Here is a 25,642-nt window from a genome sequence, read left to right as displayed (position 1 = left end):
GTGAGTTTGCAGGGCTCACGCTTCTAAGCCTCATTCTCTGTCAGTTCTGGGCTTATCAAAGTGTTTTGAATGCTAGGTTGAACAAGTGAATTAAGTTACTTCGTTATCTTTAAGATTATGGTCGTGTATGTGAACAAAGTCTCCTCTTATAAAGGGAATATAGCAAATGGCTCCTATTCCAATCCAGTTCCTTGTTATGTAGCTGTTTTTCCCAGTGGAAAGTGGGAACATGCAGAATGGAAAGGTTTGAGGCCTCTTGTCCCACCTTAGCATGCTATAGTAGAAAAGTTGGGGCACACCTAGTTTATACATTTAAAAAACAATTTTTTTTTAATGTTTATTTTTGAGAGAGAGAGAGAGAGAGAGAGAGAGAGACAGCATTGAATAGTGGAGGGGCAGAAAAAAGAGAGGGAAACACAGAATCCGAAGCAGGCTCCAAGCTCTGAGCTGTCAGTACAGAGCCTGATGCAGGGCTCAAACTCAAAAACAGCAAGATCGTGACCTGTGCCGAAGTCAGACACTTAACCGACTGAGCCACCTAGGTGCCCCTATACATTTTTTAACCCGTTTTTTGCAGTCTTAGTTTCATCCTGTCACTCCTCTCTTTGCTCTTCCAGAGTGATCTTTGCTGAAAGGAAATTTTGCTCTTTCATTGTTTTGCTTATAATGCTTCATGGGCTCTGCCCATTGCTGTAGGATAGAGCTTACAAGCCGTAATACTGCTTAACACCCCCTTGTCCCCCACCCAGGTCTGGTGTCTATGCTTATGCTCATCTCTTGATGTTGTTCTTTTTTCTCAGCCTGCAGAGGGGAGGCAGTGCTTTTGTCCCCACAGCCACCACTTAGCTTTGCAGGTAGCATTACTTCTGCTTCCCGTGGGCCTGTGGGCTTTCACCACTCTCACCCTTCCATTCATCGGACTAATTCTCACTCACCTAAGGCAAAGGATGCCAGGGTAGCATCTTCCCAGTAATCTATTCTTGCCTCCCTGCCCACCACCCAGGGACTAGATGAGATGGGCCTCATGTGCTTCCACTGCACCCAGTGTCTGCCCCTCCCTCCGTATCATTCTAGCTCCTCTACTAGCTTATAGGTTTCCTGAGGTTAGGGGTTTGTTGTATTTTTTGTACGTAGTGAAGTCTTCCTAAGTGTTTGTTGATTAAATACTTCAGCCTGTAGTTGTGCTTTTTATCACATGCATGAGTATTTTTTTCTCTGGTCTTTTTTTGTATACTTAATGTGTATTTATCCTATCTGCCCAGTGAAATTACATTAAGAACAGGGAGCGTCTGTTCTTTAGAAAAAAAAAAAACAATTTTCAGGGCATAGTACAAAGCTGCAGACAGTCAGTGCTAATAAAATCTTGGTTGGCAGGGCCTTAGAGTTTTGTGTTTAACTCAGTACAGTTTTACCTTTGTTTTAAAACTTGAAGACGGAGGGCATGAAATGTCATGCAAAGAGCTCCAAGTACCTTCCACTTCCAGAGAAGTTGGATGCATTTGTTGAATATCTTCTGGATTGGAACCTTGTTTTCCTTATTAGCTTAGGAAATAAATGGTTGTTGTGAGACTATATGAGAATTCATCTTCATTATTCTGAATGAAAACAAATAATGCCTGTATTTTAAAGCATTTTTGCCAAAACTTGTTTTATGTAGTTTCATTATACAATATGTAATTAATATATCAGCATAGTACATATTTTAAAAATTTTGTAGCTTTGGGCTTATTGATTGTTACAATTGTTATATATCATTTGTATTGTTATAAGTAAATGTAATTATAAGCAGTAAAGGTCTGACCTGTTAGGTTTTTGGTTTTTGTTTTTTTAGGATCCCAAAGAATATCTGCCATTTCTTAATACACTTAAGAAAATGGAAACCAATTATCAGCGGTTCACCATAGATAAATACTTGAAGCGATATGAAAAAGCCATTGGGCACCTCAGCAAATGTGGTAAGCATGAGGATTAGTATGTTTATTTCTGCTTCAGATCTTCTTTGGAGCTAGGCAGGGTATAAGTTAAAGTGTCAGTTTAGACATAGACGTAGATGGATGTCAGTTTCCGCTCCTGAAACCGAAACACGGTTACCTGTGTGCACCTTATTTTATCATATGTTCTAAAAAGCTGAAAGCAAAGCAAATGAATTTTAATGAACTGGAGGAGCTCCCTAACTAAAAATATAGAGCAGATCCGTTTTGGGTTAAGGATGATCACGTCCTAAATTCATTTCAGTATCTCGGAACGAAAATTGGTTGATAGTGCACTCTTCTCCCACGGTGTTTACAGACACCTGTGGGAAGCGTGGCTTGTCTGGAGTGAGTGGCCATACCCACTGGCAGCTCCCAGAAGGACACACTCCCTGTCCCATGCTGGAGCTGCTGGCTTCAGCAGTTGTGGCTCTTTCCCGAGAGCTAAGATGGGGATAAGGAAGTTGTTTGGGTGTTATTAAGCTTCCTTCAACAATCTGATTGAGCTGGGCTGGGATAGGACTCAGGCGTCTGTATGGCTGATAAGCTCCCCAGAGGATTCCAATGAAGGCAGTTGAGAAAACACAAGGTTAGATGGTCATTTATCAGCGGTCATGTATGAAGAATTCCTTTTGAGTAGAACTTTCATCCGAACCAGTGCTTGTCAGACCTCACATCTGCCATGGTGCTTTGCTAAAATTAAAATTCTTGGATTCTGTTCTCCTGATACTCTGATTCTGCAGGTCTATAAAGGTCTCTTGTAGACTTTGTTTAGGGACCACTGGTGTAAATGAAACTCATTATGCTTCCAAAGTCCTAAATTTGTGTGTGCATGAATCTCACTCCTCAGGACCCGAATACTTCCCAGAATGCTTAAACTTAATAAAAGATAAAAACTTGTATAAGGAAGCTCTGAAGTTATTTCCATCAGACTCCCAGCAATACAAGGTGAGTGGTGTGTGAAATGAGGCTCTTTTGGTGATGTGAGTTAGCTGGAAAGGGTGTAAGGATCCTGAGTCTGTAACACCATCCTTGGTTTCAAGGTTTATCGTGAAATAAGTTAGCCTTATCATGAACTCTTATCTCGGAGAATGGCCCTGACCTGCTCCTGTTCTGAAGAAGTTGCCCAGGCTGGAAGCCTAGGAGTTGTCTCCCATTTCTCATCATGAATTCTGCTTGATGAGCGGCAGCTTCTCAATAGGGTTTCTTGCTTACGTCCCACTCCTTGCTCCAGCCCAGCCTTGCGACCACATGACTGATCATCCCGAAGCGTGTAGATCTTTCTCAGGTGGTTTAGGATAAAGGGATAAAGTTTGGTTGTTTGTCTAAACAAACATCCATTTAGTTTTCTTTTCTTTTTTTTTTTTTAATTTTTTTTTAATGTTTATTTATTTTTGAGACAGAGACAGAGCATGAACAGGGGAGGGGCAGATAGAGAGGGAGACACAGAATCGGAAGCAGGCTCCAGGCTCTGAGCCATCAGCCCAGAGCCCGACGTGGGGCTCGAACTAACGGACCGCGAGATCGTGACCTGAGCTGAAGTCGGAGGCTTAACCGACTGAGCCACCCAGGCGCCCCCCATTTAGTTTTCTTATATGCCAGATACTTTGTTAAATAAATTCTATGAGTGTCACAACAACCTGATAGGATAAACAGATGTGGAAACAACTTGCCTCAGGAGCTGGAGTATGAGGCTGCTGAGCTGGGATGCGGAGCCCAGGCTGTCTGAGCCCGGAGCCTGTGCCAGCGACCACTCCTCGTCCTTGCCACCCTCAGGCCGTGTGCACTTGGTCTGCAAATTGCCTGTGTCTCTATGATCTGGCTCCTGCCTGTTTAGTTAGCGTTGGCTGCCTCTTCCAGGCCTCTCCCTGCTCCTTTCTTTAGCCCCACTTGTCTTTCAACTCTTGGGTCTCCTCTGTTACAAAGCTGTTCCGGGGCGAGGTGCCCCACACCGAACTCCAGAGCACCTTCTCACGTCAGTGGTGGTACGTAACAAACCGCTGACACACCGATTTGTCTCCCCACCTGACCATGGGTTGCTTAAAGGTGGTGGCTTTGTGTTGTATTCCTCTTTGTGTCCCTACCTGCGTGGAGCCCAGGATAGAGAATTTGGCCAGTGGCCGCCTCTTTGCTTTTATTTTCATTGTCTCTTCCTCCCTCTGGTGCTGTCTCTTGCCCAGCCACACCAGCCTTCTTGCTATTCCTTCCTGGGTATTCCATACACATTCCTGCCTCTTGGCCATGGTGCCTTCTGTAGCCGTCAGTCTGGAATACTCTTCCTTAACCCTTTATGTAGCATATTCTCCTCACAGCCCTCCAAAATAACAACTGTCTTCACTCTCTGTCCCTTTAGCACTATGTCACAGGGTATATTGTGTTTATAAGTCCATTCCCTGTCACCACAAGAGCGGGAACTTGGTGGTGGTTTTGTTAGTATTTGGTGTTTCGCTTGTTTTTATTTTTTGCATCACTATGTGATTCCCACTGCCATGAATAGTACGCCGTAATTACTTGTTGAGTGAACGCATGACACATCCTCAGTAAGGTTTTCAGTGGAAGAATGATAGAATTCATTGATAAACTACAGGATTTTCATAAGTAATTCAAGAGATTTTCAAATGTAGTAACTGAAGCAGCCTCCATTGGAGGTTAAAAAATGACTGTCACCTTTCCTTACCAACCCAATGTCTCCTCTCACCACAGGAGATCAGCATTGCTTATGGGGAGCACCTGACACAGGAGCACCTCTACGAGCCAGCAGGGCTCGTGTTTGCCCGCTGTGGTGCCCATGAGAAAGCTCTCAGTGCCTTTCTGGCCAGTGGCAGCTGGCAGCAAGCTCTCTGCATGGCAGCCCAACTTAACTGGACCAAAGACCAGCTGGCTGGCCTCAGCAGAACTCTGGCAGGTAAACACGGCGGTTTAGGCTCTCCAAAATGAGAACTTCTCCAGAGGTTTTTTGTTTCTCCCTTTCTTTGGCAATTTTGCAAGTAAATTTAGAGCAGCATACCTTGAGACAGTCTCACTGCTACAGTGAGTCCCCCAAATGCAGTGGCGTAATAGAGAAAGCTTCTGTCTTCTCCCACGTGAGGACTGAGAAGTTCTTCCATTGTGTGGCTCTGTCATCTCAGACGGATGTTTGTAGCTGGATTTTCTCCACCTCTGTATCGCAGTCTTTAGGAAGGGGAGAAAGCTAGAGCCGTAGGAGAACGCTTTAAGTTGGAAATGATCTCGAAGTTACACCGTTACTTCTGTTCCATCTCATTTGCCAAAGCTTACATCACATGGCACACCTAGCACAGAGTAACTGCACAGCCATGGGCCCTAGGAGAAGGTGAACGTGAGTTTTGGGGTGGGGCCCTTCAGTTATAAACGGTAGATCGTGGGGAACAAGAATAGCGTTTTTCAGAAATGAAAGAAGAGGCTAAATGTATAAGCGTTCTGAATGCAAAGGCAGTTTAGCTGCGTCGGGGTCTAGGGGTTGTCTGATCCAGCGGGGAGGCTCTATCAGAGTGTAACTTGTTTGAGTCAGGGAGAGCTTCAGGACCGCTTGGGAGAAGAGGTGAACAGGGGCTCTGTCCTCTCAGCTGTGCTTGAAGTAAGGGACCGGTATATTTCCCCCCTGTCCTTTTTAGAGTTTTAAAAATACTGTTGTTGTTTCAAAAAATACGTAGTCCTGAAAAAATTCCAGATTAAATCCTGTTAAATATATGTGCATATTTTCCTTAGTTATTTGTATTTTTTTTTTTTTCTGGTAATTAGATCTGCAGGCTCTTCTAAGCCCTCGTAATTTCCATGGTTGAGAATTCTCTATATTAGGCCTGTTAGGTATTCTTTGTGACTCCACTGTTACTTCTGCTTTAGAAACAGGTTTTGGTAGTTTGTTTATACCTTCCAGTTCTGTTTTTAGGACCTGCTATCTTCTCTTACATTCTTTACAACTTGAGCTTGCTATTTGTCTTGTTTTATGGTATACACCAAGTTCTCCCAGATGTTTAGCAAAAAAAAAAAAGGTAAGGGGAGGTGATGGTCAAAGATTTTTGAGAAATTTTATAAGGTAGAGTCACTTTATGTACACTTGAACTTAGGCAGTTTACGCAATCAACCAAAGATTAGCAGTCTCTTCCTAGTTGAGGAAGAAATGGATGAGGGAGAGGTGTTAGGTCAGTCTCCCATATGTGTGCCTTTGTAAGCTTTTCTCATGGCTAATTTTGACTATACATCATTTTCACATTTTCTGCTAAATTTAGATCGTAACTGCCATTTAAGATAGGACGTCATGGTATTCCTGCCTACTTCCTGACAAGTTCACAACATACGCTGTTTGATACATAATACAGATATATTAGTGAACCACTCAAGCAAAGGAATCTGTGTAGCTTTGTTTGACCTAGTGCTTCACAAACTTACTTGACCTGCGAATGTTGTTGTTTTCTGGTATTGCCTTTTATTATTCTACGGAACACTCTTAGGGAGCACTTTGGAAAATGCTGTTTTAAAGCAGTTCTGTTTGGATGTCTGCTGTAGAGCTCAGTCTCCAATTTGTAAGGGGGCCATTTTTGTTCAAAAAGTACCTGCAAAAACCATTTCAACGTGAGCTTTGGTAATCCTGTTCTTAGCAAGCCAACTATGGTCAGATGTTTATTATCTTTGCAGGAAAGCTGGTTGAGCAGAGGAAGCATGGTGATGCAGCCACAGTCTTGGAACAGTACGCCCAGGTAACCTCTCAGTTCCTCCCTTCTTTTTTGTTTTTTTAATGAGCACAAGCTCATGCACACGCAAGCAGGGGAGGGACAGAAGGAGAGCGAGAGAAAGAGGGAGAGAGCATCTTAAGCAGACTCCACACTCTTGCATGGAGCCAGGCGCAGGGCTCGATCCCACTACCCTGGGATCTTGACCTGAGCCAATACCAAAGAGTTGGACGCTCAACTAACTGAGCCACCCAGGTGCCTCTCAGTTCCCCCCTCCTTAAACCACCCAACCAACAAGCAAGGTCTTCCCAGTTGTACTTCACTGATCAGGAAAATTAAAGGAACTCAGGGTAATTAGGAAGTCCAGAGACAGTGTTTGCTCTGCAGGTCTTCCATCTTGCTGACCTGACTTAGAAATCTAAATTTAATAGGCCTCTAAATAATTAGTTCTCTAAGTAGTAAGTTCTGTGAGGTAGTGAGGCACTACCTCTGTGAGGCACTAGTGATTTGACCCTGACAGAAAGTACTAAATTAAATCTGCAAGGAGTTGTGCTTTTTATGTGAACTTGCCAAGTACAAACAGTGAGAAAGGACCATTCTAAAACAAAGAGATTAAACTTCAGATACTTTTTTTTGGCCTTTACAACCGTTCTGTCTGTTGGAAGTATCTTTTTATCTCAGACAGCCTGATGGGATCCAATTTTCTAGCAGATTATAAAGATGAATACCTATACCAGCTTTTGATAGAATTATAGAATTTATTATGAAAATAATAAAACTATGCATTGATACTGGCCCTGGACTAACAGGATGTAGGTACGCAGTTGACGCCAGGGATTACTGCCTTCTAGAGTTTTGGCCTTTGACAAGAGAGTGTTGGTTTTTACAGTCGTTACTAGTGGGCACATTTGTATAACATAATTGTGCTTTTAAAATACCTAAATGTCTTTCATGTAATAAGGGTGAGTGAGAGAAGATCAGTAAAATTTGATATCATTAGATCCTTGCAAGAAATTATGTTGGATGATTGAGCTGAAAACATCAACGAATAAACTATGCGTAATAACGAGGCTAGAGTAGAAAGATACACTACCTAAGGTGGTTAATTGTATGGATAAGATGCCACCATCTTTTTTCCCCCTCTGTAAATGAAGATTTTAATTCATATTTGTACTTAATTTATACATTTATAACTTGTATATTTTTAATTGGATATACTTTACATATAATAAAATTTACCAATTTTAAATTAACAATTGGATGAGTTGTGACAAATGCTTACAGCCACGTAGTGCTACTACAGCCACCATAACAGAACATTGCCAGCACCCCGAAAAGTTCTGCTTCCCCTTTGCAGTCAGTCTTCTCCCTCTGCTCTCGGTACTCTCTTACCAACCACTGCTATGCTTTCTATCATTACAGTTTTGCTTTTTCTAGAATTTTATGTAAATGGAACCATCTGGTATGTAGTTTTTTAGTCTGGCTTCTTTCACTCACATAATGCTTTTGTTTTCTAACATTTCTTTTTGATTCTTTCTTAAAGTTTCCATCGTTCTGCTACATTACCCATCTGTTCCTGCATGTTGTCTACTCTCCCATTAGAGCCTTTAACATACTAATCATACTTCTTTTCTTTTATTTGCTTTTTCTAATTGAAATATAACTAACATGTGGTGTCATAATAGTTTCAGGTGTCATCCTACTCACTTTAAATTCCTGGCCTCATAATTTCAGTATCCCTGCCCTATCTGAGTCTTGTTCTGATGCTTCCTCTGGCACTTCAGACTGTTTTTTGTCCTTTTTGTAATCTTCTGTGGAAAGCCTGCCATGATGTCCTAGGTAAAAGGAAATCCAGTAAGTAGGCTTTTAGTGATGTTCTGATAAGGTGTGAGGGTAGAAGTGTTCTGCAGCCCTATGATTAAGTCTCAGTCTTTTATTGAGCCTGTGTCCCTGGACTTCACTGGTGCTTCTTAGATTTTTCACTCCTTAGGTAGGACAGGAAGGCCAGGGGGAGCTGGAGTTTTATTTCTCTTCCCTCCCTGATAAATTCCACTTTAGTTAGGTTCTGGCAAAATAGTTTCTCTTGATCTTGTTAAGAGCAGCGTGCTCTGGTTATATTCAAAATGACATCATTTTTGTTTTTGCCAGAAGCAGGAGAATCTATCTGATACTCACTATGAGACCCTGGTAGGGCTCGTGGAGGTAAAAACTCACAGAAGTGAAGGAGCCTCCCTGAGCGTGGATGTCCGTAGAGTTTTCACCTCCAGCCTCATCCGCAGTGATCCTTCAGCCATTGGTCACTTACACTTTGGATGTTCCCACCCCAGTACTGGTTCTGGTAGAGATTTCTACTTGTGAGTCTCTGTTCTGTTCTGCCAAGTTGTAATTCTCCGTGTCTGCCTGTCTGTTTCTCCAGTTTTAGGGGCAGCAGTTTGCCCTATGACCTCGGTTCTCCAGTCTAAGGAGAATTGTTGATTTTCAGTTTGTTCAGGTTTTTACTCGTTAGGATGGATGATTTCTTCCAGGTTCCTTGTGTGTTGGAATGGGAACTGGAAATCATAATGCTTTTGATATTCGTCCATGTTATGTCATGTGTATCTGTGCATTCCTTTTTATTTTGCCTAATGGTATTTTGTTGTAAGAACAGGTCGTAATTTGTGGATTCATCCACAAGTTGATGTACATTTGGATTGTTTTCACTTTAAAGTTAGAATAAAGCGGCTGTGAGCAATCTGGTACCAGTCTTCGTGACGACAGATGTTTTCGTTTCACTTGGGTGAATACCTGAGTGGGAATGCTGGTCACGTGGGGAGTGGATGCGTGACTTTATAAGGAGCTGCAGAGTTTCCATCACTTGTGTTCCCACAAGTGATGTGTGAGTGCCTTAGTGAGTACTCACCCACACTGGATGTATCACATATCAGGGGATGCATAACAAATTACCCCAAAACTTAGCTTAAAATGACAAACACTCATTATTTGTTTCTATGGGTCAAGAATCTGGGTGGGGCTTAGTTAGGGCCTCTGGCTCAGGGTCTTTCACAAGGCTGCAGTCAAGGTGTTGGCCAGAGCTGGGGTCATCTTAAGACTTGACTAGTATTTTTCCCCCACTTCCCAATTTCTTGTTGCTAGTAAACAAATATAGTTTATCGTTTTGTTTTGGCTTTTTGGCTTTATATATCCTGCAACCTTGCTGAACTTATTTTTTAGTTCTAGGAACACTGGGGTAAATTTTGTAAGATTTCCTATGTTAATGAGCATGGCTTCTGTGAATAAAGACAGTTTCTTTCTTTTCAATTTGTATGCCTTTATATTTTTTCTAGCCTTACTGCATTAATCGAACTTCCAGTACAACGTTGAATAGAAGTGATAAGACACCTTGCCTTTCTCCTGATATTAGGGGGGGATTCGGTCTTCCAGCATTAAGTTTGATGTGTGCTGCTGTTTGTTTTTTTTTAATTTTTTTTTTAATGTTTTATTTATTTTTGAGACAGAGACAGAGCATGAGCAGGGGAGGGTCAGAGAGAGAGGGAGACACAGAATCCGAAGCAGGCTCCAGGCTCTGAGCTGTCAGCACAGAGCCCGATGTGGGGCTTGAACTCACGAACTGTGAGATCATGACCTGAGCTGAAGTCAGACGCTTAACCGACTGAGCCACCCAGACGCCCCTGTGCTGCTGTTTTTTAATAGATGTGAGAACCCGGTAGGGCTTTTGGAGTTGACAGACTGTAGCCTGTGGGCCAAATCTAGCTGGCCACCTGTTTTTACGACTAAAGTTTTATTGGAATGCAGCCACACCTATTTGTTTACATATTTTCTGTGGCTGCTTTTGTAACTACAACCAGAGTTGAGGGATTGTGACAGAGATGGTCTAGCGCACGAAGCCTGAAATATTTGTTGTCTAGCCTTTTACAGAAAAATTTGCCAGTTCTTGCTCTCTTGGGTTGAGGAAATTCCCTTCTAGTCTTGGTTCTGAGAGTTTTTATTGTGAACGGATATTGAATTTTTCAAGTACAATGTCAGTTAAGGTATTTTTGTGTTAGACCAGTGCCAGGGTGAATTACATTGATTTTTGAATGTTAAATTAATCTTGCATCTCTGGGTTAAACCCATCTTGCTCGTAATGTATTACCCTTTTTCATTACTGGTGATTTCAATTTCCTAAAATTTTCGTGAGGATTTTTGTATTTTTCTATTTTTCTATGAGGGATTTTGGTTTATAGTTTTCTTGTTGTGTCCAGAATGCATAAAGAACTCTTATAACTTAACAACAAAAAGACAACCCATTTTAAAAATGGACAAAAGACTTGAATAGATACTTCTCTGAAGAAAATTTACAAATGGCCAACAAGCAAGCACTTAAAAAGATGTTTAGCATCATTGTTCATTAAGGAAATGCAAATCAAAACCATGAAACTCACTAGAATAGCTTTAATCAAAAACAGTGCAAAGTTGGAAGTATGTAGAGAAATAGAACTCTTCTGTACATTGCTGGTGAGAATGTAAAATGGCACAGCCACTGTAGAAAACAGTTTGTTGGTTCCTTAAAAAGTTAAACATAGATTACCATATAACCCAACAGTTCCACTGCTAAGTATATACTCTGGAGAAATGGAAATGTGTGTCCACAAAGAAATTTGTATGTAAATGTTCGTAACAGCTTTATTTATAATAACCAAAAGGAAGAAACAACCCAAATGTCCCTCAATGACAGATAAATGGATAAATCGTGAGATACATGCTCACAACATTTATACACACACAGTAGGATATTATTCAGTCATAAAAAGGAATGAAAAACCGATGGATGGCTCAATTTGGGTAAACCTTGACAACATTATGCTAAGTGAAATAAACCAGATATAAAAGGACAAATATGGTAGGATTCTACTTCTACGAGGTACCTAGTGTAGTCAGAGTCATAGAGACAGAAAGTCGAATGATGGTTGCCAGAAGCTGGGGGAGAGGAGCAGGGAAGTTACTGTTTCATGGGTATAGAGGTTCAGTTTTGCAAGATGAAAAACGTTCTGGAGATGGATGGTGGTGATGGTTTCACAACAGTGTGAATTTGTTTAATGCTACTGGACTTTACAGCAAAAAGTGGTGAAAATGGTAAAATGTATGTCGTATATATTTTATTATAATCAAAAATTAATTTAAAAAGAACAAAGAACTGATACATGCTACAACTTGGATAAATCTTGAAAACATTCTGCTAACTGAAAGAAGCCAGACGCAAAAGATCACCTATTGTATGGTTTCTATTATATATCCCAAGGGGGCAAATCCAGAGAAAGAGCACATTAGAGGTTACCAGGGGAGGTAAAGAGTAGGAAATGGGAATGTCTTTATGGGGTGATTTAAAAAAGTGTTGGTAGTTACATAACATTGTGAGTACAGCAAATGCCATCTAATTGTACACTTTAAAGTGACTGTCATGTGGTTGTCACCTTGGTAAACAGCTTTCTCTTTTTCTCTCTCTCTCTTCCTGAGTCAGGCAACACATCCTCCTGCTGTGTCCTGCTATACCTGTGGTATAGGCCTATTCATGCGGCATATGCATTGGATCTGGGAAGAAAATACTTATTTTTAATAATTTTAATTAAAAATATAGTAGTATGCATATATTTAGATTGTTTAAAATGCTGAAAGTAGATACAAGGAAATAAAAAACGTAATTCCTACCACCCAGAAGATTGCTGTTCTTCCCTCCTATTTCTGATTCTTCTTAGAGTGCGCTGTCTCTCTACACAAACACACACATACCTTTTAACCAAAATGAAATTACACTGTTTTTGGTGTTTTTAAATTTGCTTTGTTTGGTTATGATCTTCATCTTTCCATGTTAGCACATTTTATTTACCTAACGATTAAAATTCAGTTTCCCTCAGTGGTTCCGAAATTGTTTACGGTAGATTGATCCAAAATAGGTTCCAGTCTAGGGTCATGTATTGCGTTATGCATCTTATGTCCCTTAAATCTCTTTCAATCTAATGTATACCCATCCCCCCTCTTCTTATGACAGTGATTACTAGAGAAAACCCAGCCAGTTGTCTTAAATATTTCATCTGTTTAAAATGTGTTTTATTTCACTCATTTCCAGTTTCACAAACTTCTAGTTGTAAGTCACGGAAAAGAAAAAAGTATAGCATGAGGAATATAATCAATAATATAATGTGTGGTGATAGATATGACTGTCCTTAACCGTGGTGAGCATTGAGTAATGTATAGAACTGTCAAATCACTCTGTTGTACACCTGAAACTCATATAACATTGTAGGTCAACTAAACTTCAACAGTAAAAAGATAAACATGAATTGTACATATAAAAATATTTTGTTTTATATACTTCATAAGTACCTTAAGTACATACTGCAGTATGTGCTCACAATTTTTTTACTGGTAAGGCTACAAACATCAAAAATGTTTGAAGACTTAGGATATGTGGGTGTTTATTGCACTCATTATTACACACATTTTTCAGTTCCCTGTAGGTTTGAAGTTTTTAAAAATAAAAGTTGGGGAAAAAAACATCAAAGAGTAAAAAGATTAGAAGTTTACTATTCTGGTTTGCCATTTATTTGAAGTGTGAACTTGTTCATTCTGGAGCCCCCCCCAAACCTGCTGACTCAAACTGGGTAGTGTAGCTGGGGCGATGGGCACTCTGGTGGTTTTGATGCTCAGGGGGATAGGGAGATGATACCATGTGTTTTGTGGTTATTTCCAGAATCCACACCGCCCCTCACTCCTTTGTCTTTTGCATCAGTATTTATTTATTGAGCAGGTACTCTGGGCCAGACATGCTACTAGGGACTGGGCTGGAAGGGGCTGGAAGGGCAGAGAGGCCACTCTGTCGGCAGTTTGTCATGGTGGCATCTGACGGTCCTGCTCCATTTACCTGTAATCTTCCTTGGTTTTGCCTTGTCAGGATTATGAAGAAGCTGTGCTCTTGTTATTAGAAGGAGCTGCCTGGGAAGAAGCTCTGAGACTGGTAAGAAGAACTTTAAAAATCATCACTATGTTAGGTGCTTAGAGCAAGAGTGTGGGGGAGAAGGGTCAGCTAGAATCCCTGGTCTTCTGAGGCTAGTGAAATTAAGTAAAAATAGTTTAGGTTCTTGGTCTAAGGATAAATAGTATTTTTAAAGCCATTTTAAAAATGTATTCTTGATGTTTTGAATTAATCAACTTTTAAAATGTGAAATATTACTGGTCTTTACTGAAGTGAATTAAATATTCATTAGAGGCCTACTGCTCTTGAAAATATCCTGGTGACCTCTGAAAGTGATCCATTTCCTTCCAAGTATCTTAACTCTCCAGTGATTTGCAGTTTTCTTGCCTGAGATTACTGTATTTTTCCTTTTAGGTATACAAATACAACAGACCAGATATTATAGAAACCAATGTAAAGCCTTCCATTCTAGAAGGTAAGGGTTACATCTTAGAATTCCACATTTGGAAGTGTGGAGGTGTGGAAGAGCAAGATAACAGTACTTACTTTGTTAGGACATCCTTTAATCAGATGTTACATAGAGGTGATCAAAACTGTCCACTGGGTGTAATACTTTCTTCTGACCAGGATTTTTAAGCATGCTGAACTGTTAAATGGTAGTATAGAAAATATTTGGATGTTAAAAACACATGATAAGATATGATTAAGAATCTTCATATTTGGAAATAGTTGGTAAACTTGAATATGAACTAGACATTAGATAATAATAGTATTTTGTCAGGGGCCAGTTTCTTGCATTTAATAATTGTATTGTGGTCATATTAGTGTCCTTTATTCTTTTTTTTTAAAGTTTATTCATTTTGAGAGAGAAAGAGAACATGCACAAGCAGGGCTGGGGCAGAGAGAGGGAGAGAGAGAATCCCAAGCAGACTCCATGCTGTGCACAGAGCCCGACACCGGGCTCAGACTCACAAACTGTGAGATCATGACCTGAGCTGAAACCAAGAGTTGGACGCTTAACCGACTGAGCCCTACCTGGATGCCCCGATAATGTCCTTATTCTTAAGAGAGCTATGCTGAGGTATTTAGGAGGGAAGGATCGTATCTGCAACCTACTCTCAAAACGTTCCATAAAAATAGTAGTTTGTACGAATGGAGAGAAACAGGAAGCCAAAAAAATAGGGCAAAATGTTAACAATTGGTAAATCTAAGTGAAGGGTATATTTGTACATTGAACAGATGAGTTTTACCAGTTCTAGAATACCCAGATGGTCACTGTGACTCCTTAAAAGCAAAATGGGAAAGAAAGGCATCAGTTTGGCTAACAGAAATTTCTGGGAGTGGGGTTTGGTTCTAAGCCCTCCAATTTTAGCACAGTCTGCCCTGTGAGTAAGATCTGGCCTTTCTGACATGTATATATATTCACATGTTTACCCTGCCTGCATCCTCCTCCCCCTCCCCATTAACACCATGGGAGGATTCTTTTCTTATCGTTCACGTAGGTATCTCTACCTGGTTACTGAAAGCTTCTGTCCTGGCCCTCCAGCAGTCCATCTAGCCAGCTCTTAAACTTGGATTTTGTCCCCTATTGAGCACTTAGAAAAATACTGACAGTTCGTCTGCATGGGCTTCATTCCTATGTTCAGGAAGCAGTTCAGTGACTGTTTGTGTTTGTTAACAACTTCCTTGTATACTCCTTTTCTTTGCTAGTCCTCTCTTGGGTTAGTTACCTAGTCTTTCTTCAGGTGATTTTATCAATTTAGTGGTAGCGAATGTTCCAGGATGATGTTGATGAACACTAAGAGCTGAAGTCTCAATGTCTGGCTCATTCTCTGAAAATGATGTAGGTTAATTCTCATTAAGGAAAAAATCTTGCTTGGAAACCCTAGTAACTTGTTTTCTTTTTGTTGAATTCTGACTTCCTCACTGCCCTCCTCTAGTTCTTTTTTTTCTGCTTAAATATCCTCAAATTATTTTCCATCTGCACTCCTAGCCCAGAAGAATTATGTGGCACTTCTGGAGTCTCAGACAGCCACATTCTGTCGCCATAAACAACGTTTATTGGTGATTCGAGAGCTCAAGGAGCAAGCACAGCAGGTGAACCTGGGTGAGTGTCTGCATGATGGCTTTGGCGCTTGGGTGCGGTGGGGACACGTCACACCTTGTCTTAGCTGCTTGTTGTGCCTTCTGCAATATGATTACTGTGCTGGGGGACATCTGAGGCCTCTGTGAAACCCCTTAGGGGCTGTGTGTGCCTGTGTTTGTGCGTGTAGGGGAGGGCTGAGGGGCAGGACCAAGCAGGAATGGAAAGAGCTCTGCTGCATGTGCCCTCCACCCCCACCAAGCAGAGTAGCCGACTTCTCTGTTTCACAAAATGAGCCACCTTGTCTCCAGAGGTTCCTTTGCTTTGAAAAAAAAAAAGAAAGAAAGAAAAAATAACTAGTTTGGTACTGTATATGCTAATAATAACTAATATTCTCTCATTTCACTTTGAGATCTACTTTATGATAATGGTCATCCATCCTCAGATATGCCCTGGTTAACCACAGTCCACTTACCCCACTAAAAGTAAACTCACATTAGCAGGGAGTTTTCATTCTGCATCTGATTCTACTTTTCTAGATGATGAGGTGCCCCAGGGTCCAGAGTCAGACCTCTTCTCTGAAACTAGCAGTGTCCTGAGTGGCAGTGACATGAGCGGCAGATATTCCCATAGCAACTCGAGGATATCAGCGTATGTATCATGTTTATTCAGCGTTTTGACCATGCCCTGGGTGTATGGAGAAAGAGCAAGTAAGTAGGTCAGTTTTTCATCAGGAGGACAGTGCAGGGCCATGATATAGTTATGCAAGGACTCTCCCTGCATATCTAAGAAATTAGACTTGGTGTTGAAATGTTTTCTGCTGATTCTTCATGGACTGTGCGTTTGCTCATGCCCACAAGGCTCTTACACTGGGAACTCAGTTTTTATGACATTTGATTTCATTTGTTTAACAAATACTAGGTGACCATAATGTGTAAGCACTAAAAAAAATTAAAAGATGATAAAGAAAAAATATTCAGGCATCTTCAGTTCAAAGTCAGGATTGGAAGAGGTTATAAACATAAAATAAGTGATCATACTTCAAGTGTAGCAGCTGGTCAGAACACCCAGATGCGAGTTGTAGTGGATGTTAGCAAAAACTTTTAAGGAGCTATGGGTTTATAAGTGCTTTATAGTCACCCTTGGGAAGCATAAAACAATGCATATTGTGTATTCGAAGTGAATCATACTTTATGAAGTCAGAATGGAGATTTTTGAGGTTATGTGGGGTGATCAGAAATTCCTAGAGAAGTAACTAGAAACTGGACTTTTAAGAGTCAGGGCGAGAGACAGGTGGCATAATTAAAGACCTCTGAGCAGGAAAGATACAGGACTCATTTTATTGCATTCAAATTCAGCGTGCTATGTCTATGTCCCCTGATTGACTGATTGATTGATTGATATTTTGAGAGAAACAGACAGCATGAGTAGGGGAGGGGTAGAAAGAGAGGGAGACAGATAAGCAGGCTCTGGACTGTCAGCGCAGAGCCTGACGCGGGGCTCAAACCCACGAAACCATGAGATCATGACCTGAGCCGAAACTGAGAGTTGGACGCTTAACCGACTGAGCCACTCAGGCTCTCATATGTCCCCTGATTTAAATTTTACTTTGTTGCCTTTGAATTTATATTTTGTTAGAAAATTCAAGTTTGTTGTTCTTCTCTTTGTTGTTCTCGCTCTTATGATCAGATACAATCTCATTTTACTCTGCATTTTAATCATAATTTTAAGGCCAGATGCTACCTTTTAGGGTTTTCCTTATTACTTCCTGCCTATAAGATTTGCTTCTCCCAATTTTATTTTAGGCGTCATTTAAACACCTCATCACCATTTTCCCCCAAATATACATACCATCTGTAGACTCTCTGGGTTCCTCGAAAGCTGGTGGCCAACAGGTACATTCATTTTAATCTGTGCAGCACAAGATTTATAACCTCTTTCTGATTTCTAACAGGCGATCGTCTAAGAATCGCCGCAAAGCGGAGAGGAAGAAGCATAGCCTCAAAGAAGGGAGTCCACTAGAGGATCTGGCCCTTTTGGAGGCACTGAATGAAATCGTACAGAGCACTGAAAAATTGAAAGGTATATTCTCAATACTAATGATTCTTGCCACACAAAAAAGTAAATGGATAGCACAGACTTTAATAAACATTAAGATGCAATTTTCCCACTTGAAGAAAGACAAAAACTGGCAGCAGGAAGGACGCATCTTGTCAGGGCACATTCCTGAACCACTCTCAGCTGGTGACATAGGAGCCTTCCTCTATTGGCCTCCATGCACCCGGCCTGGGAGACATTAGCGCTGAAACTGGAGTAAAGGATTGAGAAGACACTGCTTCCTGCTTGGGCCCCAGTGTGTCCCTTTTTCTTTTTATAGTAGGTATGTTGAATTATTCCAGCATTTGGGAAGAAGGAAGAAAATGTGGGAGATGGCAGCTGTAGTGTGATATTAAATATTTCTTAATTGGGAAAGAAACTAGGTTGATTCTAGCAATGGAGTTGGGGACCCAAGTTACCACTTTCTCAAATTTCTTCTCTCTAGATGAAGTATACCAGATTTTAAAGGTGCTCTTTCTGTTTGAGTTTGATGAGCAAGGAAGGGAACTACAGAAGGCCTTTGAAGATACTCTCCAGCTAATGGAAAGGTCACTTCCAGAAATTTGGACTCTCACCCACCAGCAGAATTCAGCTACGACGGTAAGTTTTCTTCAGAGACAGAATATGCATTTTTAAAAAATCATTTTCAAGGTTATTACATTCACACAATCTCTTAAAAGTCGAAGCAAAAGATTTTCTTTCATATTATATTAGAAACACAACATACCATAGTTAAATTATCTTAGGCTTATGTTTAAGCTGTCAGTAAGAAGATCTTCTATTCAGGTACACCTTGGCCTAGGTTAAGTTTGCTTTTATTTCTCCTTTCTGCATGAAGCAGTTGTTGTGGAGAAGATGGGCAATTCAGACTGTTGCCCCCTGCCTTCAGTGAGATTAGGGTGGGGAAGGGGGAAGCCAGGGCCAGAGTTAGCCTCTTCACCTCCCTGTTCAGACTTTGGGTGGGATCAGAGTTTCTTAAAGTAACCCAAACAATTGCTTTCTCTTTTGTTTCATGGAAAATTTGACTTGTCACTTCTACTGTGTTCTCATGAGGAGCTTTGCTACTTACGTTTAAGGCAGTTGTGTCCTATCAAGAACTCTCATGTATTACCATCTGTTGGTTATACCTCTGCTCAGTCTCTCACACCTCAGGCCTGTTGTTAAGTTTCTGTTTTGATTCAGAAAGGCTGGTGTGTCAGGCATGATCCATTAAGGAAAACCACCACAGCTGTTATTTTAACAGAATTTAATACATGGAACTGGTTGAACAGGTATTGGAGAACTGAAGAGCCAAAATGGGAGCTCAGAGAAGGAACTCGAGATGGTAACTTCGAGGGAACAAAGAAGAGTTTGGGATTACAGCACTTTAGAAGTTTGGAGATGGGACCCCACGAAGCTGGCTCTCCTCCCTCTGAGAAGAGGGTGCCAGGCAGCTGGTGCTGATACTTCTGAGGGAGCGCAATGGCTCTAAGTGTAGAGAAATAAACTGGAATGAACAGCCGCTGCCAGGGTAAAGAGCTGCCATTGCATGAAAGCAAGTGAATGAAGGAGCACATTCCTTCTTTTTTTTTTCTTTCTTTTTTTTTTTTTTTTTTTTTGAGAGAGAGAGCGAGCAAGCAGGGGAGGGGCAGGGAGAGAGGGAGACACAGAATATGAAGCAGGCTCCCGGTTCTGAGCTGTCAGCACAGAGCCTGATGCAGGGCTCAAACCCACGAACCATGAGATCATGACCTGAGCCAAAGTTGGATGCTTAACTGACTGAGCCACCCAGACACCCCAACACATTCCTTCTTCCTCCATTCTTGCACTGTCCCTCTGGTGTCTGCTATAGTCAGAGCATCGTGAGCCAGGTGCAAAGGCGAATGTTTTCTCAGGCTCTCAGCATCACAAGCACTGTAGGGAAGGGTGGTTTTGAAGCCTGAAGAGAAATTGGTATTCAGCTCACTGATTAGAAACACGTAGCTTTACTGGGCCTTGATTTCCTCAGTTGTAAATGGGGATATACTTCCCTATACACCTCACTGGAATATTCTGAAGGTTAGGTAAGAGGGCAGATATAGGTGCATGTAGTGTACCATAAAAATAGAAGCAGTTGAGAATCAGCACCCCACAAATACTTGAATTTACTACAAGAGGTATTGCCTAGAAGAAATGTGATCATCTTCAAATCTGTACTGGTTTTGAAGTTTAACAATGTATAATACGTCCTCATGTCCTCCCCTACCCTTTTTTATTCAGATCCTATTAATTTCTGAGACACGGGCTTTAAGAGTCTTCTAGGGAAAATGAGCAGAAAATTGTCTTGCTTTGCTTGGTAAAGTATGGTAATGGCATATGTGCAGGATACCATGAGTCACATGGAGGTGCTTTGAGCATGACATTGACATTGCTGCTGAGACAGTGCCCCCGAGGGTGTGCACGCTGAACCAAGTGAAGCCAAAGCAGAGGGACTGGCATGTGCCCACTGAGGCTCATATAGGTGTGGAATTCCTATGATGTCTCTTGTTTTACCTTGAACACGTGTGCAGAGTTTGCACACGTGCATCCATGATATGCACGTTTGTTTTAATATAAAAATTCCCGCAAATCTTTGAATGCGATTTGATGGTCTGTTCTTTTTTATATTAAAAAAAATTTTTTTTTAACATTTATTACCAAGAGACAGAGCATGAGCATGGGAGGGACAGAGAGAGGGAGACACACAGAATCTGAAGCAGGCTCCAGGTTCTGAGCCGCCAGCACAGAGCTGGACACAGGGCTCAAAGGGCTCAAACTCAAAACCCGCGAGATCATGACCTGAGCCTAAGTCGGACGCGTAACCGACTGAGCCACTCAGGCGTCCCTCATGGTCTGTGTATTCTGTAGCCTCTTGTACTCTACTCCTCCCCGCAGTGTATGGTTTGCTTATTTGGAAAAGACCAGGAGTATATTGTTGAGATTTTCTTTTTTGTTTTCCCCTCCTCATCACCGTGTCTTCTGGAAGAAAGGAGATGTGGAGGTCTGAGTTGAGAGTGGGAAAACTGGCAAAGTAAAATCAGAAGGAAAAGAGAATCACTGCGCTTGATACCATGAAAATGACAAGCTCCTTACTGCTAGCAGAGATGCAGCCTTTGGTATTTGCGGTCATGGGAAGTATAAAATGATCTTTGCTGTTCTACTTTCTCCTTAGGTTCTAGGTCCCAATGCTACTGCCAATAGTATCATGGCCGCTTACCAACAACGGAAGACTGCAGTTCCTGTTCTTGGTTAGTATTTTTTTCTCCAGATTATCACAGAACTAAGCAGAGGAGTATTTTTCTGTAAGTGTTAAGATGATCAGCAGTATGAGGAGAGATAGGGTATTGACTACAATTTTCTTTCAATTTTAGGACTATATCTTTAGTAAAATCGGTTTAGTGTTTCTAGTAAGAGCAACCCGAGGGGTAGGGAATCCAACATGACATTAAACGTATAATTTTTTTAAAAAATTATCTTGATACCATCTTGTCTGTACCCTGGCATACACTTGTCCATACAGGCACATCACAGTTGAAGTCTGAGTCTACATAGTCCATATATTTTAAAGACTCTTCTGAATTATCATTTTTGGCTGTTGGTAGTTATGCGTTGCATCTTGGGGACGTTTTCATAGTTGTTACTTAAGAACTGAACCTTTTTAATCATCTTCAGGATTGACACTAAACTTTGAAAGCAAACCCAAAGAATGCTAGCATTTTATTTGCATTTCATAATTCCTAAAATGTTTTGTTTTGTGTTGGTGGTGGGGGAGATGATTCCTGATTAGATTGCACAGCCCTTAAAGTTAAAAGCCCTAAAGCCTTTCTTTTTTTATTTGGTTGGAAACTCTTGACACATCAGTTTGGTACCTGAGTATTTACCCTTCAGGTGGATCAGTCAAGCATACCAACAACCTCTTAGCTTTCAAACATTAGTGACCTATTCTGAAATAATTGGTAGTTTTTGCTACCGTGATTTGCATTTTCCAGCATGTGACAGGCAACAACATTCTGAATTTTTTCCGTTTAAATGCTATTCTATACTAGCATTCTGATGACATTTGAAGTAGCCTTTGGGGTTTCACATTAAGTTTAATTTTAACAGCTTATGTTGCTGCCAGGAATAAATTAACTACTTTCCATCCCAGCTCAACTCCTATATCTGGACAGTAACTACTGTATTCCTAGCTCCCCTTCTTCTTGAAGGCTGACAGGCTGCTTTTGTTACCAGTCCCAAAGCATACATTCATGTCTGAGATGCTAAAAATTCATCTTAGACTTGAGGCAGCTTAGTAATTGTTCAGTTTGTACTTTGTCCAATCCAGTTGTGATTTGTGCCCCACTATCCTCATTCCTGGCCAGATGCTGACCTTCCAGTCAAGTCTAGTCAGCTGCTTTCTCTAGAGTAGTTTGGTGGCTTTATCAAAGAGCACTCTCATTTTCCAGCTCAGCCTTAAAGACAGTAATATTCTGAGGCTCGTTATCTGAGTACATAAATATTATCAACGTCCTTGTGGGTATTACAAGATAGTGTAGGGAAAGAGAGGGTCTCATAATCTAAAAATAGGCAGAGGAACTACTGACAAAATTAGTCCCATGCAAATATTCCTCAACTGCCCCTCCCCCAGCTAAGGGGAGTTTAAGCACACTCACACTTCCTGCTGCTGGGATCCAGGACTTGATGGGCATTGTCTCTTTTATGCTTACAATGTGTTATCATACAGATCAGTTACAAGTCTTACAAAAATGTAGAATTTCGGAAAATGGATTAAAATGTTATCAGAAGTGCTTGAATCTTCATAGCTGAATTGGACTTATTAGTTACAATTGATAATAACAAAGTAAGTGTTCCAAATGAGAATGATTTGACAATCAAAAAATTAAGAAAAGTCTTGGAAAAATTGATAAAACTCTCAAAGTATTTTTGTAAAAATAACTCTTGTAGCTGTGAAATTCAAATGTGGAAAGGTAAAAGATGTCATGTCTTGTCCTTATACAGTTTGCCGAACAATTATGTTTTCCTGCCAAAAAGTCAATACTTGGTATTCTTAGTTAAGTATAGAAATCAAACGTAGTTGCGTCTAATTTTTTAATAAAATAGAGTATTTTGTAATGTTTTTATAAAAAAGATGGTCTCATTTAAAGTTTAATCAACTGTCTCACATGGAATGATGGGCCTTGCTGATAATGAACTTCCAGTATCAGTATCCTGAAATAAGGAAAACCTCCTATGGTATTTTTATTTGTACAGCTCTTTGGGGGAGTAGAAAACACTAATTGTACATGAAATTATCAAACTGATGTGAATAGTAGTGAAAATCTGGATTGTACAAAAAATTATGTCAAAGAATATTAAAATTTGATAATTTCTAGTACATGTATTTATGTGTAATATGGCAATCATGTTTTTAAACACATTTTATTTTGAGCATTTCTCTCATGTTAAATGTTATTTTTTTTAAGTTGATTTATTTGGCGGGGGGGGGGGGTGGGGGGTGGGGGGAGTGGGAAGGAGGGGCAGCGAGGGAATCCCAGGCAGACTCTGCACTCATGCAGGGCTTGAGCTCATGAACCGTGAGCTAAAACCAAGAGTCAGATACTTAACTGACTGAGCCACCCAGGTCCCCCTCGCGTTAAATATTCGTGAAAATAATTTTTAATGTCTGTGTGGCTCATATATACAGGTGTACTTTTGTTGGCACGTTATTACGAATAGTGCTGAGAAAGAACACCTTTATATGTACATATTTTCTCACATCTCTGCTACCTATAGATATCTCTTGCTACCACAAATCTAATTGAAAGAGGGCCTGGGTGGAGTGTGTGACTCTTGATCTCGGGGTTGTGGGTTCGACCCTCATGTTGAATGGAGAGATTGCTTAAAAAATAAAGTATTAAAAAAAGAAAGAGGGCCTGGGAGTTTTAGAGTTTGAGCTAACAGTCATAATTTTACCCCAACCATCTTTCCCTCTTCCATTTGCTTTTTTCTAAAAGTAAGGACATTTTTTTTTTTTATAAGTAAGGACATTTTTATTGATCAGTATGTTTGTAGAATTTTTTTGGTCATAAAATATTTTCTCTTGGTTAACTTTATTTACCGAATAACATGCCACCACTTTTTTTTTTACTCTTATTAAAATTGGGGTAAATTTTGTAGATAGTGGAATGTACAGATCTTAGGTATACAGTGTGATGAGATTTAATGATCATATACAGCCTTGTAACCACTACCACCACCCTCTCCCATTCAAAATCTAGAACATACTTCTACTTTGAATCACTCAGTGGACATTTTTTCTTATATCCTTCCACATGCCTGAAATGGAAATTCCTCTTCTTGGGGCAGGGCCTCTAGGCTGTGTTTCTTCTGACTGAAGGTTGCAAGGGTAACAGACATTAGCTCTGGTCTGATGTTTATCTTGTAGCTGCAAAGCCCAGTCGTCTACTTTCAGGCTAGAGTTCCTGCCTCAGCTCCCAGCAATAAGAGAGTGTGTCTGTCACAGTTTCCCTTTCCTTTGTTTTAGATGCTGAGCTTTTGATACCCCCAAAGATCAACAAAAGAACCCCGTGGAAACTGAGCCTTCTAGAGTGACTGACCCCAGTTAGGAGGACCCCAGCAGAGACTTGTTTTCCTTCCGCTCCTCACTCCTTGAGGCCTGGCTGTTGGGAACTGGGAAGAGTAAGACAATAATCTACCTTAGCATTGTAGAGAGCTGCTCTATACAGCAGACCTAAGCAGACACCAAGCAGTTCCATTTTATGTTATTTTGTGCCTAACTTTAATCATTAGCAAAACTTTAAGCTCTAACCAATGTAGCATCAGTTTGTACAAATTACTGTTCTTTTGTTTAGTGCTGTGTGAGAGCATTTTTTTGGTATTTATGGTAATCACAAGATTGGCTTTCATACCTAGCTACAAGTCTCATTCATTTTGGGACCTTAGATAAGTCACATAATTGATTTGTGCCTCAGTTAATTGGGAATAATGTTTCATGGCTTCTCCCTCAAAAATGTGAGGAAAAGAAAATAATGTTTTTAAATTGTGTTATGTACCTGGAGGAGAGCATTATATATATACACAACGTGACTGTTCTATCAACATGTAGTGACACTTAATCACTTAAATGACTTCTTCACCTTGAGCTAAAGCAGAATATAAAGCTAAATATATCCTTTGAAATTCTCAGCATTCCTATGCTGAGAGCTGTTATCTTGTAATGTCTTACCAGGTTATGTGCTTCTAGTTAGTTACAACTGCATTGAGCTCCTGTCACTACAGTGTTTACAGGGACTCTCTTTACTGCCTGTGAATTTTCTGCTAGAGAGTTAGTAGTGTCAGAGCTGGAACAGATGAGAATTTCTGTAACAGTATCAGGCACATTTGGTATGGTGAGCAGTGTACACAGTTGTAAGTTACTCCTTTTTCTCCAAATAATTGCTGCTTTTAACTAAAAGGTTTTTTCTGTCAGTGTCTAGGCCATTTCATTTATTTTTCTTTATGGTGCTTCACTGATCTCTCTTTTAGTTATTTTCTTTGGAAAAAGTGAGGGTGTTTTCTTTTGGGTAAATCTAGAAAAAGCTCAGTTCATTTAGACAGCAGTTTTGTGGCTGATGTTTGGGTAAGGTTAAAATTTTCTTCCATGCTTTTAGTACCAGAACAAGACCTTCATGACTGCACATGAACTGAGAATGCTGCCTTCGGTCCTTGGAATGTGGATATGCCCAGAATTGTAATGAAAGATGGTCCCTGAGTAGCATGGTGTTGACTGTAGAATCTAGGTGTGTTTGCTGGTGTAATTAAGCTTTGCTATGTGTCTGAAAAATTTCACAAAGTAACATTAAAAAAAAATATCTCCTGC

General features: G+C 40.5%; 1 protein-coding gene across 2 annotated transcripts in view; it reads left to right on the top strand.

Moving 5' to 3' along the window:
* ELP1 (elongator acetyltransferase complex subunit 1) overlaps nucleotides 1–25,642 on the top strand; it is a 57,784-nt gene extending 32,142 nt beyond the window's left edge. The window contains exons 26-38 of one of the 2 annotated variants that reach the window (XR_006959994.1): nucleotides 1,832–1,955; nucleotides 2,821–2,918; nucleotides 4,674–4,875; nucleotides 6,624–6,685; nucleotides 13,587–13,649; nucleotides 14,022–14,082; nucleotides 15,601–15,714; nucleotides 16,230–16,341; nucleotides 17,645–17,772; nucleotides 18,233–18,387; nucleotides 20,957–21,032; nucleotides 24,308–24,462; nucleotides 25,434–25,642. Coding sequence is in view for 1 of the 2 variants with exons in the window: in XM_047067445.1 (XP_046923401.1) it covers nucleotides 1,832–1,955; nucleotides 2,821–2,918; nucleotides 4,674–4,875; nucleotides 6,624–6,685; nucleotides 13,587–13,649; nucleotides 14,022–14,082; nucleotides 15,601–15,714; nucleotides 16,230–16,341; nucleotides 17,645–17,772; nucleotides 18,233–18,387; nucleotides 20,957–21,032; nucleotides 24,308–24,375 (1,263 nt within the window). In the remaining variant the exon portion in view is untranslated. Of the gene's footprint in view, nucleotides 1–1,831; nucleotides 1,956–2,820; nucleotides 2,919–4,673; nucleotides 4,876–6,623; nucleotides 6,686–13,586; nucleotides 13,650–14,021; nucleotides 14,083–15,600; nucleotides 15,715–16,229; nucleotides 16,342–17,644; nucleotides 17,773–18,232; nucleotides 18,388–20,956; nucleotides 21,033–24,307 lie in introns of both variants that reach the window. The other variant, XM_047067445.1, reaches the window with a different exon arrangement.

The sequence above is a fragment of the Lynx rufus genome, unplaced genomic scaffold, assembly GCF_022079265.1.
Source record: "Lynx rufus isolate CCGP_SWC_20201006 ecotype Redwood Valley unplaced genomic scaffold, mLynRuf1.p SCAF_10, whole genome shotgun sequence".
Classification (NCBI taxonomy): Eukaryota; Metazoa; Chordata; class Mammalia; order Carnivora; family Felidae; genus Lynx; species Lynx rufus.
This window is presented reverse-complemented; position numbering and strand designations above follow the sequence as displayed.